Source organism: Chelon labrosus (assembly GCF_963514085.1).
Source record: "Chelon labrosus genome assembly, chromosome: 12".
Taxonomy (NCBI): domain Eukaryota; kingdom Metazoa; phylum Chordata; class Actinopteri; order Mugiliformes; family Mugilidae; genus Chelon; species Chelon labrosus.
The window spans coordinates 5,448,273-5,463,492 of record NC_140345.1 but is presented as its reverse complement, the minus strand read 5'-3'; the positions used below and the strand labels follow the sequence as shown (position 1 = coordinate 5,463,492).

General features: G+C 39.2%; 2 protein-coding genes across 2 annotated transcripts in view; both read right to left on the bottom strand.

Annotated features, from left to right (window-relative positions):
- Nucleotides 1-238: 238 nt before the first annotated feature.
- fabp10a (fatty acid binding protein 10a, liver basic) lies at nucleotides 239-1,251 on the bottom strand (the record flags this gene model as incomplete). The annotated part of the gene is made up of 4 exons (XM_084557829.1): nucleotides 951-1,251; nucleotides 641-813; nucleotides 360-470; nucleotides 239-289 (listed from the first exon to the last, which is right to left on the bottom strand). The coding sequence occupies exons 1-4, from the start codon at nucleotides 1,015-1,017 to the stop codon at nucleotides 239-241; spliced, it is 402 nt and encodes a 133-aa protein (XP_084413955.1). The 5' UTR covers nucleotides 1,018-1,251.
- A 259-nt stretch (nucleotides 1,252-1,510) lies between these two features.
- Nucleotides 1,511-15,220, bottom strand: part of myom3 (myomesin 3) — a gene marked incomplete at its 5' end in the record, with an annotated part of 48,391 nt that continues 34,681 nt past the window's right edge. Inside the window, 19 exons of the mRNA XM_084557055.1 lie at nucleotides 1,511-2,633; nucleotides 2,721-2,776; nucleotides 2,889-2,911; nucleotides 3,101-3,137; nucleotides 3,227-3,390; nucleotides 5,250-5,355; nucleotides 5,574-5,612; nucleotides 5,814-5,901; nucleotides 6,152-6,262; nucleotides 6,831-6,898; nucleotides 7,574-7,633; nucleotides 8,839-8,983; nucleotides 11,142-11,278; nucleotides 11,446-11,490; nucleotides 11,977-12,083; nucleotides 12,421-12,577; nucleotides 12,886-13,000; nucleotides 13,191-13,372; nucleotides 14,695-14,821. Coding sequence (XP_084413181.1) covers nucleotides 2,364-2,633; nucleotides 2,721-2,776; nucleotides 2,889-2,911; nucleotides 3,101-3,137; nucleotides 3,227-3,390; nucleotides 5,250-5,355; nucleotides 5,574-5,612; nucleotides 5,814-5,901; nucleotides 6,152-6,262; nucleotides 6,831-6,898; nucleotides 7,574-7,633; nucleotides 8,839-8,983; nucleotides 11,142-11,278; nucleotides 11,446-11,490; nucleotides 11,977-12,083; nucleotides 12,421-12,577; nucleotides 12,886-13,000; nucleotides 13,191-13,372; nucleotides 14,695-14,821 — 2,037 coding nt within the window. The 3' untranslated portion in view covers nucleotides 1,511-2,363. The remainder of the gene's footprint in view (nucleotides 2,634-2,720; nucleotides 2,777-2,888; nucleotides 2,912-3,100; nucleotides 3,138-3,226; nucleotides 3,391-5,249; nucleotides 5,356-5,573; nucleotides 5,613-5,813; nucleotides 5,902-6,151; nucleotides 6,263-6,830; nucleotides 6,899-7,573; nucleotides 7,634-8,838; nucleotides 8,984-11,141; nucleotides 11,279-11,445; nucleotides 11,491-11,976; nucleotides 12,084-12,420; nucleotides 12,578-12,885; nucleotides 13,001-13,190; nucleotides 13,373-14,694; nucleotides 14,822-15,220) is intronic.

Genomic DNA, 15,220 nt, shown 5'->3' with positions numbered 1-15,220 from the left:
TCCTGACTGTAGTAACACCTTTATGTCCCCACAACGTAAATGTACACACACACTTTCATCACTTTCACTCATTATAAGCCATGGAAAATGTACATTTGCTTCTTTAAAGGTTTGGTTAACCGTTTGCCTGGTTCATAATAACTTGCACAGTAAGACAGCACAAACCGCACTTATCAAGCATCACTTTTAATTCATGTTTATTTCATTTAAATAGACATTAGTTTCTTCACAACCGACTTCACATCTTTTTGCTCTTCCTGGTGAGAGTTGTTGAACCCATGGTCAAAGTCTGAAAAGGGACAAGTGAGATAAAGTACATTATAAAGTTTGGTGTTCAGACACGTTAACTTGTGCAAGACTCTGGTATCCTGGTAGCTCACCTCAACCATCTCTGCTCCTTTGAGCTCTTGGATGTGGCAGAACTTGCCAGTTTTGCAAACCAGTTTACCACCTTCCATATTGACAATGCACTGTGTTGAATGAACAGAACAATATCACACATGTGCTTAACAGATTATGAATGCACACTTTGTAAGGATAACATATTATTTTGTCTCTCAATATCTACAGGGTAGAGACATTTTTAAACTATAAATAAAAACTACTCATGGAAAATAAAAGGTAAATGAGAATTAGTAACCTTGAGCTTCTTGCCATCCATGGTTGTGATTTCAGCCTCCTTGCCGATGGTAAAAGAGTTGGTCACAGACTTTCCAGGGGTCTTGGAGGTGATGACAAAGTCTTTGCCAGTCTGCTTGATCTCAGTAATTGGCTTGATGTCCTTGGCCATCTTGATGACATCTTCAGGGAGCTCTGTTGTCCACAAAACATGTGTTTTTATTCATTCATGCATACTACAATTTACAAATAAGGACTGTTGTATTGTGGGGTTAACCATGTCCTTGTCAGCTACCAAATTCTTTCCATTACATGACAAATCCTTTTCTCACCCATGGCCCTGAGGAACTCCTCGTAGTTCTCCTGAGCATAAACCTGCCATGTTCCACTGAAGTCCATGTTTTCGAGAGAGTCTGAGTTCTACTTCACCAAGGGCGGCTGGAGGCTGTGACAGCTGTGTGAAGCTCAACACAATGTGGAGGACGAGAATATGCACTCACACCTTCTTATACTCAAAGAGAAAGGGGACCCAGAACTATGTCTAATGAGTAACAAACTCCTCTGAATTAATCCCCGTTGTTTGAACAACCAGGAGGTCATTTACTCCTGTCTGACGAAACCTTGAGCAAAGATTAATTTCAATTAAAAATGTTGGCAGCTTTGTTCCAGAACTTCACTGATACAAAAGCCACATCCATTTTTATATATTAACATCAAATCATGCAAAAAATTGGTGTTTTTCCAGAAGTAAAATTTACATTCAATATTTTCCATGGTTGCTATGAACAAGAAATATATATACATATTTTTTACTTTGAGGTTCACTGAGGTCAGATGGGGGGTGCAGGACCAAAAGACGAACATGCTACATTAAACTTAAATAGTCTATGCATGTATTTTCTGTACAGACTTTTAATTTGAGAAAGGACCTTGACTGAACTTCATGCAGGTCTGCAGCATTTTTCTTACGTAAACTCCCAAATGTGACTTTGCTTGACAAAATAAGGCCCAGCAGTAGGGTTAATGACACTACGAACTGTTTGCTTTTAAAGTGAAAGACATACTATAATCACACATTACGAAACCATGCTCAAAGTATGTTTCTCTCCATGCTTTTTTTGTATGTGATCAGAAAGTTTATTGAATAATGCTCATTAGAGACAAGTGCCAGAAGAAATTGCTGGAATTTCTTTTATTTACTACACGCACAAAGAAATGACACATACTGTATGTTTCAACAAAAACTCAGGCAGCACTTGATTTTGTAGTACTTAAATCAAGACTGTGTTGCCACAAACATTTGAATTAATAAAAGTAATGTAACTGCAGCACAAATGGATAAGAGTCAAAGTCAAACCTGTCCATTAATGTTACTTAAAAAGTGCTATCAGACCTTAGTTTAGTTATTTTTTCCAGCTAATGCTAACATTACAGCTGGTGGCTTAGGTAACACTGGTTACTACAATGATCACTAATATTAGTTAATGTAAGTTAAAGTGAGCTAACAACTAGCTGATTATGGTAACTAATGTTAGCTCCTATAGTAGCTAATATTAGCAAGCTAATAAGCTTACATTAGCTACTACAAGCTAATGGGCACATCAGATCAAGTAAAGCTGTAGCAGACTATTCTGTACTGAATTGAGAATTCATTCAGAATGTATTTAATTTTTCAGAAGTTACCCTTTGATAAAGACACATTTACAGGCTAAAATCTCAGTCTAAAATACGTTTCTGACTGCAGTTTAACCCATCTCCACTGCATTAGCTGGAGGCTTCTCCCCACGTTTATAAACGCTTACAGTCACATCAACTGTTTCCGAACCGTACTGGTTGCGTACGAAGATGCTGTACTTTCCAGAATCTTCCATGCTGACAATGTTGATAGTGATGGTGCTGCATTTGGGCTGCTTGGTGATGGTAAAATGATCCTGGTTAAGGATCTCCCTGTCGTTACGAAGCCAGAAGATCTCTGGGGCTGGTTCGCCATCGATGAAGCACGTCAAACACAGAGACTGAGGAGAGGAGGTGGCGATAAATATAAAATGACAGGCAGCAGAGGGGATGTGTGTCAATGAAACAGTTATAACCAGAGTTGATACCTTGCCCTCCATGATGGCAACCACATCAGGAAGACCCTTCGTCACTTTGGCCCGATCTGAAACAATAAAAGCAACAATAGTTCTCTGTTGACATCCACTACAGAATCTTTTAATGTTTGCCAAGGACGGAAACTTTTCACATAACCCAGCAAAGAACCCAGGACTCACTTTTTTCAGCTATGGCCAGCTGCCTGAGGGAAAACAAAGGGTCAAACCATTATGACATTGCACAGTCTCAGGCAAATAAAATCAGTGATGAGAGGTTCAGTGAATAGTTTTCAAGAAAAGAGTCTGTTATCTCTAATTCCTCAGTGTTTTCTGTTAGTGACACAGCAAGACATGCTAGATCCCTCATCTAGTTCATGTGGCGCAGCACTTACTTCAGTCTCTGGTGCTCCAGCAAGGCATCAGCAAAGGCTGCGTGTTAAAAGATATAACAATGATAGCAATGGAGACACAAAATATGAGATTGTGTTCAGAACTTTTAAGCAATAATTTCCATGCACCTTGTCCAGACAGCTCAAGAATCCGTTTGTGTGTCTCGTGGCCATCAAACATCTCCAAGGTGTATTTGCCCTTATCGCTCTCTGTTGGGTTCAAGATTTCAATCCAGACTCTCTGCATGGTGCTGCCAGGCTTGGTCCGGCCTTCCTGGTCAATCCTCTTCTCTCTACAAGGGAAGGAGCACAGATACACTGTTTTTATAATGCTATATGATTTAGCTTACCCTTACCCCGTTTGTGAGACATCCTCGACAAGAACATGAGTGAAAAGGGCATGTTGCATGTTTTGTTGTTTATCAGTGCACTGGCCTTTCTACAGCTGGTCTACAGAGTTAAACTGCTTACTTGTCCTAATTTATTATTGGTTACATTCAAAGAGAAAAAGTGAACAGGCAAACAAAGTTCTCTTTAATCCATTATTATTGACAAGTTTTTGCACTCTGAAAGTCTGCACAAGAAAGCTGGTAGTTCAGACTGGTATCATATTACACTCATTTTAAGCAGGATTATGAAACATAATGTCCCAAGTTATTTTCAGTAATTCCTTTACAGTGTCCATACTAAAATTTCCAGCAGGTGGTGCTGTCAGCTTAACTTCACATACAAATTCATTCAATCATTTTCTGCCTGTCTTCTGGAGGGTCACGGGAGGCTAATCTATCACCACCATTCACACTCACACCTTTGGCCAATTTAGAATCACCAATGAACTAAGGAGCATGTCTTTTGGACAGTGGGAGGAAACCGGAGTATCCGGAGGGAACCCACGCAGACACAGGGAGAACATGCAAACTCCCCACAGAAAGGCCCGGTCGGCCGATGGATGGACCACACCGCTGTGCCGGCCCAGATACAAGTTACCCTCTGTATTTCAGCAAACATTTAGTACAAATCAGTATCTCATATTCATGATTTAAAACAATTAAGAGTCACTATTTTCCAATCTGAAGAAATTCCCTAAACACAGACTAGCTGACATACACAATTGTGTCACTGCATATTTATCTCAGTCATTCTGAGACAGACTGACTCTATTTGTAAGCATTTTAGATGTCATGTTTATTATTGTATGAGTACATACATCAATATTTGAGAACATTAAGATCTCCTATGGGTTTCCGACAATCCTAACTGCAGCACCCAAAATGCGGTATTTTATTCAGCCACTCATAAATCATACAGGATGATTCAGTGTCCAAAAGCTGCTATAAATTCAACTTTAATAAGCATTTTAGAGGCAGAAGAAGATGCAGAAGAGTCACAGTGCATTCATATACAGTGGTGGAGGAAGTACTAATATCACAATAATACTGAAAGTACCAAACAATTTGTTAGTATTGTTTAGTATTAACACTACTGAATACAAGATTTTTCATGGAGCTAATTTTCACTATTTACTGGACAACTAATCATGCTGTGATTATTTTCTCAAATAACAGATTGATTATCTGGAAAAACAACAATTATCCGGAGCACTTTGTTTCACCAACAGAGCCATAGAAAAGCAGCTGCTTAAACCAAGAAAACAAGCATAAGTGAATAAGTGTAATTGTCAAATAAATGCACAAGTGTAAAATAATGCAATTCCTTTAGCAGATGTACAAAGGGGCATATAAAGAATAAAAAGTACACATATCTGAAATCTGTACTTAAGTAAATGAACCTGAGTAAATGTACTTGTCCATCAATATACTGTGTTTTGTTTGTGTGAGCACATTTATGTGGATTTTGTGTCCATGTGCCTTAGCTGCAGCTGTGGGCATGTCCCAGCCAGTCATTCCTGCTGGAGCTCTACAGTATGATGTACATGTTCCTGTCTTTTTACAGTGTTTACACTGGTCCATCTCTGAGACTTGAACAATATGTGACTACTGTAGACAGCACAGAAGGCAGAAAAAATACACCTTTTTCTACTTTTCTCTGGCTTGTTCTCTCACAGAATTGGAGTTAAATTCAGTTTCTTTGCTCGCAGCAGGCGCTAGATGCTGGATGTTAGGTCAGAGAGGTGCTCTGCATGTGGACTCACTTGAAGTGCCAGCTGGTCTTCAGGAAGCTTATATAGTATTTGAGTGAGCAGTAGAGCTTGAAACCTTCAGCGGTGCTCTGAATCTTCAGTGGGCTGGCTGACAATGCTGTAGAAAGGCCACAGTTTGAATATGTCTCCACTTCCTTAGCCGTCAGAAACACTGTTTCTTATCTATGGGGCTCAACATATTAATATTTTACAACAAAGCAACTGATCAACAGCTCCCAGGTGTATTATCTTCAAACCAGCACACCCCACCAGATATAAAAAGAGAGTCATTGGCACATTTCACAAAGGTTGCTCTTCTGAATGTGTGTAACTCACCACACTGTTTACTCAGCTGGCGCAGGAGCTTGTCATATTCTGTAAATAAAGAACACAATTACATGCTCAGAAGGTGTTTCATATTGTCGTCGGAAGTCGAATAATACCGAGAGCGAGACTAGGTCAGACAAAATAAAACACATTAATCGCCTCGGTTGCATTATGGAAAATCTGTAGCCGCTGAAATGCACACAGGAACAAATGGGTGCTATTGTTTGATGATAGGAGGTCTTGTCTCACCATCATCCAGTAACTGCAGGGTACTGACGTCCTCTCCTCTCTTATCCGACACCACAGCTCTGTACAAACCAGCCTCTTTCTTTGTGACCTGACAGAAAATCGTCCACTCCATTAACATTAAACATTTTCCTAACTTTTTTATTCTTATTTGATATCTCTGGATGAAACACAGTTGATCATTTATTTCCAGGCATCTCCACGTTAACCTTCCAAGGTGAAGAATCTCAAAGTAGGACTAGACGTGGCCCCGCAAACATTAACAAACTGCGTCTATCTCATTTTTGCACTCTATACCGCTTTACTTCATGAATGCCGATTCACGTTGGCTCCAGACCTACCTGTGGGATGTTGAGTGTGCTGACCCCTGATGACTGATCATATTCAACCTGTGTCAACTCCACGTCTTCCTTGAACCACTTGAAAGACGTCTCCTTGTTTGTATTTGTCACCTGTGTGAGGAGAGATAAAAAGAATTTACACACCAACCTGAGCCCATTTTTAAAAAAGGATTTTACCAGCTCTTTAGATGTATGAATGAGTAATCTATGTTGTTTAAAAATATATTAAGGATTTTATGTTGAAATTATAGATTAAAGTGATTTTATAACATATTTTGTGCTATCAGTTGTCTGTAAAGTCTTGTTGTTTATGGCTATCTTAAGAACAAACAAACTTTTGCTAGAAAATGTCTGATGATCCTCAGTGATCCAGGTCATGGTAATACTATAGATAGTTCAGTTGCTGTTACTGATGCATTTTGTGTGTATGTTTGCTAACTGGGGCTCATTTGAACTATTCTTCAAAGGGTTGCAGTTTATTTTTATTGATTAATCTGATGATTATTTTCTCAATTAATCGATTGACAGTTCATAAAAACAGAAAGGTCTCCTCTCAAATCAACAGTCCAAACCTTAAGAAGAGAGGAGATCCTTTTTGATCCTTTTAGTTATGTAGTTGTAAAACAAATAACATAAAAATACAATACTTCTCTCTAAAATGTAGCGGGGAAAAAAGTACCTGGCACTTTATGATCAATTCACAATCCTCATTAACACTCCATGACAAGAATTCCTGGAAATAGGGTCCTTGGGAAAGAGAACAAACAATTATCTGTCTTTACTGAGCTACAGAAACCCCAGTGACCATCAGACAGTTATTTATTGAGAATAAACAATGCATAGTAATCGACATATTTAAGGAAATCATGTCATAAACAGTAAAGTTTCTGAAGTCAAAGCTAAGGGATGATTTAAATCAGCATGCAGGTAGCAAACATTATCCCATTGGGTTGTGTGGTATCTTGTGGCATTGTAGTATTCTGCATGTATTCTGTGGCCTTTGAGTCTAATATGGACTTTGAATAGTGAACCTGGTGTTAGATAGTCTGCGTGCCAGGCAGTCAGTAGGACATTGACCTCTACACACGAACCTCTCTTTATCTCAGAGCTCAGGTGATTAAAACAGAGTTCAGCAGCACAGCAAGCAAGCGGCCTTTCATTCTTTCTTTGTGCGACTCTTTCATTTTAAAATGTGTGAATGAGACAAAACATCTGTTCATTAAAGAATATCTGAACCCGTTTCAGCTATTAGATGCAAAACCTTTGGCTTTGACTTATTTTGGTTTAAGCAATGATGTATTGCTTGATCACAATATAATGCACTGATGAAACGCAGGCAAGCTTCTACAGCCTAGACTAACATGCTAACTCCAGGCTTCGGTTGCATTTACTGTATGTTTATAATGATTGAAGATTTCTCACCCAACTTTCTCTGCAGGTCGCGACGAATTGCCTCAGCCAAGGCCAGCGTGTCACGGAACTCTAGCAGACACACAAATTATATCAGACTGAGTGCAAGGTAAATACCTGTCAAAATATCCTTGTTTCTGAAATAACATCAAGCACCAAAATATCTCATGAATGTTGAACACGGGTTGCTGAAGTTGCATTTATATGGCAATTGTAGCTCTATTAATTCATCGCAACAGAATAATACTTATGTTAATGTCTACAAGCATTTTGCAGCTAGCCTGGAAGCTAGCCTGGAAGACAGACAAACTATCCATGCTCACAAATGTTTTGAGGGAGATAAGAACTGAGTCTGGCTACACCGTGCTATTTTGCAACAAATAAAAATGGTAAAGTTTTCAAACATAAAATCAAATGGAGAATGTTTATACAGCAAAAGACATGGATTAGAGGTAGAACAGGTAAAACAAGCTCCAAAAATAAGATCCTCTAAGAGCTGTAGAAAGATAGATGCAATAGATCTTTACACCTAAGGGCCAGCATTAACCCATTCTCAAAATTCTGCTGCTATATTTTGAAAAGCAGCATCTCATTCTCAATCAAATCTGATAAAATGTACTACTAGTCATTCAATTCTGTGCTATTACTGTATAGCATGTTAACTGCTGTGTGTCCCTCTCCCCCTCCTCCTCCTCCATTTTGAGATTCCAAGAACAACAATTATCATTATTCTGTATACTAGCAGAACCACTCCTATCATAAAACCTAAGTCTGTGAAAATGACATCCAGGTGATGGTGTAACCAAAGCTAAAACATATAGAACTGGACTTGTGTGAGGTTTCTTGAAGATGTTTCACCACTCATCCAAGAGTCTGCTTCAGTTGTAACTGACTAGTGAGGAGTTTAGGTGTACAGTTCTTGAAATAAAACTCAAACAAGTCTGGTTGCCTTTGTTTTACATATTCTACAACTTAATTTCTCTCCACAGATGATACGCCACTTTATGATCTCCATTACAAATTTAGAGATATGTGTGTGTTTGCATGCTTGATGATTAAGATGTACTGTACCTTTCTTTTGCTTGGACATCCTATTTTAATTTCACTTATGTGAGTAGTGAGTTTGTGTGTTTTTCATTTATTTTTGAAGTGTCTTTTGTGTCACATCTGATTTTCCTGATTTTCTGTTGTGTTCTGCAGCGTTCCTTTACATTAGCAGTTGTCTTTCCTCGTTTGTAACGCTGGTGACGAGACAGCTTTGTAGTTGAGTCACTTACTTTGATCCACAAAGACCAAAGTGAACTGGTTCTTGGCTCGGCCATCCCTCATCTGCGCCGTGTACGAGCCTTCGTCCTCCTGAGAGAGCTGGTCAAACAGTATCTCCACCAGTCCTTTGGCCTTGTCGAAGTTGATCTTACGATGCTGCAGAAGAGCCAACAAACGTTGCCACACATACATCAGTGTGCACGCAGATTATTCTAAATGACTGGCAGATCCGCTATTTACTGTCTGCAATATAGATGGCTCCTCACACAGGGAGAATACATTATGAATCAGCATGCAAAGTATCTGAAACAACATGTGCACGCTGTTGATGAAATATTCCTTTTTCTGACACATGCAAACACAAACAAACAGAAACACAAAGGAAACAGCCTCTGAGCTCATTTCATGGCTTTTATGTTCATCAGGATAAGTGTATGCCTTGCATGTTGATAGGCCTCAGTGGTGGATGTGATTTGTGATGTATGGCAAGCCTAAGGGTCCTAATCAGCTAAATGGCTTTTGAATTCACAAACCTCAGCTGTGATCATTTAGAAATAATGCGTAATCAGTACTGTTCAGATGGAACTCTGATATTGGAAAATAATGGAATAAATGGAAGTGAAACACAAGCGATGAATGAAAATCTGCTGAATATAAAGCAGATGCATGCCTCATACAAACCCGAGCAAACACAGACGCACAAAACACAGCCGACGATTGTGACACCACAATAAATATACTGTATTTGTTTTTCTCTCTGCGGACACATCGGTTCATGGTTTAGTAACCTTCACAGCAGCACTGGTTATTTTGAGTTTGGTGTCATTTCTCTTCAAAGGAAGTTTGTTCGCGTTCAGTTCTTTATTTAAGGTCATATGAGTTCAAATTGCAGTTTAAAATGGCTGCAGAAATCCCTGTGCTTCCATTTCCATTTATTCCTTGGTGGTATAGCATTACATTATTTAGTCAGTAACTACATTATTAATCTTAGGAAACAACTTGTGCAAAGCAATTTCATCCAGTAACAGAGAGCTAATAGTAGACATAACAACATGTTTCTGATTTACAACCCTGAATAATCTTTGTTTGAAGAAAATGCCCTAAATGTTTCCTAGTTTTATGTCTTTCTTTGGCATCACACCAAAAATGGCATGTGATGTGAGCTCTTTCTGCACCTTCACCGAGGCTTGTCTTCCTGTCTTCCAGACCTTCTAAAATAAAGTCAGCTTCCAGACCTTCGTGCTGTCTTGCACACCTGCTCTTTATCTTTGCTGTTGGCTTCGGTTTCCTGCCTTATTGATCAAGACACTAACTGATGTTCGGGATTCAGAGTGAAAAACAAAGATGCATGCACACTGAGGTAAGAAAAAATAAGACAAAACAAGCTAACATCTGCTAAGACAGGCTAAGCTAAGATGAGATAAGTTGAGCCGCACTAAGACAAGCTAAGCAAAGATCTGCTAAGTCAAGGTAAGCTACGCTAAGATAAGATTAAATGAGACAAGGTAAGTCAAGATAAGATAAGATAAAAGATATGTCAAGCTGAGATAAAACGAGGTAGGTTAAGATAAGCGACGCTAAGACCTGCTAAGATAAGTTATGTCAAGCTAAGATAAGACAAGCTAAGAAAAAATAAGATAAGATGAGCTACTAGTTAAGATGAGACAAGTTAAATTAAGCTAAGCTAAACTTAAACTAAACGCCTGTAAAGATAAGTCAAGTTAAGATAAGCTAAACTAAGCTAACTTAAGCTAAGTTAAGAAGAGATAAGATAAGCTAACCTAAAATAAGTAAAGCTAAGGCCTGCTAAGATAAATTAAGGTAAGGTAAGATAACATTGTATGTCTGGCCTAAAACTTTAGTGTCCTGATAGATAGCAGCTTTAACTCAAGATTAAATACCTGTAATGTAATTAGTGCTGTGTTAAAATGTAATACAGTTTTTAGACTTGCTCTTTAGCAACTGTTTGTAACCTCCACCTGCTCAATAAATTATATTACTTTACTTCTTTTCCACTTCAGGTCTCTGAAGTGGTGAGAATTTATCAAATGTCCTCTAAAGTCCTGGGACAAATCCATGAAAACGACCCTGAGGCCATAACTCCCAAGACAGTGTTTTATTTTCAGGCATTAATTTCCTGGTGAGGACATCTACCTGATATAGGTGATATAAATTGTTGTTTTACCCTAATAGAGCAACCTTGAAGTCAGCAGCCCAAGAAATGTCCCCCTGCTGGGCCAAAACGCCAGTGGTAGTGAAATCATCTGACCCTTAACTTTCTGAACAGCAGGACAACCTGAGCAGCAGTTGTTACCTGAGTGCTGGAGATTTCCCGGTCGTTGAAGATGAGACGGAGTTCGGCAGCGTTACTCAGACTCTCAGTCTGAAGCCAAAGGCGTACGCTGCCTTTCTCAGAAACCTCCACCTGCCAGCTCGACTTCAGTGCTATCACTGCCAAAAGTAAATGAGGTGATTACATAATCTGTGTAGACATACTGATGCTGCTGTTCAGGCACAATTTACATCCAAATAAACACATACTAATTAATTCCAGTGATTACGTTGACTTCATTTAATATCTAATCTTTGTGATGAATTACCATCTCAGTGATACGTACAGGGATTTCTGACTTGCCAGCTGAGCTCTTTGAGCCGTTCAAGGTCTGAAAAGAAAAGAAAACAGAAGCTGAAGGTTAATTAAACTTTGATCAGGACTGACATTTTGTAAGACCGTTATATTGCTGAAGTACCAGCGAGCGGAACAATGGCTTGATTTTTAAGCAGGGGGTTGATTGAGAACATATGCTCAGCTGGATGTGTGACCTTGAGGAAGAGGCTGTGATGGGTATAACTACTTGCTTGAAGGAAAAGCTTGATAAAATTAAAGGCTCTGTATGTTCCTGCCGACATCAGCTGTTTTAAAAACACAAGAGAAAACTGAGCTGAACTGCCTTTTATATTGTGACTAAAGTGAAGTTAGAAACAGATGTTTATTTGTGTGATTTGTTTTTACTCTCCTACCTTGAGCTTTGATAACTGTGTAAGACATCCTTTGAAACCTCTCCACCATAACTTAACTGGTTCACAAGATTTCCATCACATCATTTTACCACTCATGTTAGTTTCATGTGTTTCTGGAACCAGTTCACCTTCAGCAGTGAAATCGTAGCTGGATGACAGCTGGGGGTTGTCGCTCATCTCCACCGTGTAGAGACCCAGATCCTTCTCAGAAGGATCCGTGAAGATGAGGAGCGACCTGACAAATTGAAAAACAGACCGATTGGTGTACAGTGCTAATTGATTGCCTTGCACTGCATCCAGCCCTAATGATTTAAATCCTTTCAACCAGCTGAACATTGTCTCAAGAAAAAATAAATGTTCATGCTGTTCATCCCAAAAATGTCCATTTACAAAATGTTAGGTGTTTTGATCATTCACAGTTCTGGTTAGTTTGAAACCTTTCCATATTTGCTGCGACTGCGCAGGGTAAACAATTCAGAGTTTAACACATCAACCAATTCACAACTTAAATGAACTCTTCCTGTTCACAAACACTGTCACAGGGAAAAAGATGCTGCACAAGAACAACGTACTTGTTCTTCTTGGTTTCTTCTCTCATTCTCTCTGCCTCAATGGGCTCCGTGTAATTTTTGCTCCACAGGAACTTGCTCTCGTCGTTCATGTCATCGGCCTCGTAGCCCAAAAACAAGAAGCCATCATCATCGACGCCAATCTCAATCTGTTTGGTGCCTGAGAAGGAAAGAGCTGATGAGAAGGGCTCGTGGATTTCACTTTAGTCTAAAAAGTGCTGCTGTAATTCAGCACATTATTCTATGAGTAGAACTTTGTATTTTAACATCCAGTTGCATTCATCTTGAATATTTCCTTATTTTCAATTCTAATTAATGCATTTTAGCAACACCAAACTGTGCAGCCAGCCAGCATGGAAAGTCACAGTTGAATGGATGTGGCTTTTTCCTCTTTTTATATACTATATCTGAGGTTCAGCCACAGCGACAAGCCTTTGAGGTTCTTTTGTATTTGCATGGATGACTGACCTGGTCGGGTCTGTGCTGTGACGGGCTCAGACGGCACGGAGGCACAACCCACTCCAGCCTCACTGACTGCCAAAACACGGAAACGGTAGGTCTGACCCTCCTGAAGATCTGACACCTGAAGATAATAACAAGCGCATCAAATATTTACCAGTTATGATTATTCCATTATGATTATTTAAATAATTGAACCCACAGACACACAAAGGAATAAAAATTAGTCTTAATAACATGCTCATACTTTATACAACACAAGTTGTTGGCCTTGTTAAATCAAGTAATGAACAAAACCTGAACACGTTTCTCACCTTGTAATGAGTATCAGAGATTGGTTTGTCATTCATAGCAGTCCAGTCCTCTGATTCATCACCCAAGCTCATTTCCAGGAAATATCCAGTGACAGGGCTTCGTCCTTCATACAGTGGAGCCGCCCATAAGAGCACCAGGGAGCTGTTTCTCACCTCCCTGAACTCCAGGTCATAGGGGCAACCTGAGAGAGAGGAGCAGAGGTCAGGGACATACAGCGTGATCACATACAGTGTTTTTGTGCAGAGAAGAAAGAGAAGCAAAAGTTACACAGAAACAAACTTTAAGAAAAACACCAGGCATGTCAGAACAAACCAGAAATAAAAGCAGAATGAAAGCGAGTACAGTGAGTTTCCTCAGTCTTCCCCGGCTGACTTCAGACCGCCACATGGTAGTTAATTTACTTAATGATTTTTGGTTACTTCTACATTATTAATGGCACAGAGGAAAGTCCATTTGCCAAGATTAATGAGCTGAGCTTTTATAGTGGCACATTTGAGAGAGTCGCTCTCGCTCTTCATTTTCAATATTAATGGCACAAGAAGCTGATATGAGCGGGTTCAGAGCGGCTGTTCCGTCTGCTGAGCTACGGCTCTGTGTGTGAATCATTCTTTAATATGATTGGACTCACACAAACTTAATGTTTATCATTTCAGATTAATTATCTTCCTATAACCTCTCAGTGTCCAGACACCACAGACCAAATTAGAAAGAAGAGAGGAGATTATGCTGTTTTTTTCCCCCATCTTTTCGATTTCAATTACAGCAAACATAAACTTTTCTTAGTTTCTTTTGTTTTGTTGGGGTGGATTCACTGAATTGCTAATGGATACTATCAGCCGTGCAAAGCCATATTAAAGGATATAATGAGTTCCACTGATTCTAACTCGAGGCTGTTATTTCAGATATTATTACAGCTACTCTAGTATTCACTTTAGTGCTGACCCCTGCTATCGTTTTGCACTTTAACGGCACAATATGCAAATGGCCACTTTCTATTGTGGTACTTGATATTGGCCGGTTTATTTTGTTGTGAGGCAGTGCGTGCACTTGTAATGGTGCAATTTAAATAAACATAAAATGGCAGCGAAGCGTAATCAGTCCTCCTGTTAATGGATGGTGTTTGTATCCACCTCACCTCCCTTTGCAAGCCAGGGTCAATAAACAGATGGGAGAAAGTGCAGGGTCAATAGGTTACAGGTGGAGACTCAGACTCCCAGCTCTGTTACCTAACTGGAAAACTTGGAAATGACTGATATTATAAGTAACACTCTTTTGATGTTGTCCATGTGTGCAAACTACTTTTACATTTGTCTCAAGAAGAGGGTAAGATTCTTAAATATGACATGTAAATGAAAAATGTTTGGATATTTTTGATTGTGAACTTTCCAGTAAGATGTCAATAAAATACATTAAAAATATCCAGCTGTTATTTTCATTTTCTGTGATGCATCTGTGGTAATTTAAAAGCAATGCTTTTGTACTGTAAAGTTAATTTATCATCACCTGGCTCCGGCATCGTCCACTTCTCACAGAGGAAAGCTTCACTGGGTTCAGAGGGCTTCCCGACGCCGACCACGTTGGCAGCAAACACATGGAACTGGTAGAAATGTCCACTTGTCAGGTTGCAAACCTGCAATAAAACAGATCAGGCATAAAATAATTTAAAAAAATGGTAGTTGCAGGTGTAGAAACACAAAGATTCACATCAAATAAAAGTCTAATTGTGCTTGACGCTGCCCAACAACAACAACCTGAAATATATTTGAAATATTTATTCATATTTATTCAATTTTGATGGACTATTTAATTCCTGTTTGTCCTGATTTCCTTTTTTTTTTTTCCTTTTTAGAATAATTCAGTCTCATTTCTCAATGGAGTCCTGGTTGTCATGGATGATACCATACAAGGGTAAAAGTACAGTTGTACAGTTAGACCCCTTCTCACTCAAGTAAGCATGTTACAAGGTATTAACTCTGCTGCTGCTGCTGCTGCCAAAGCATTCTCAGAGCCCCCGAGACGCTCTTGCTTT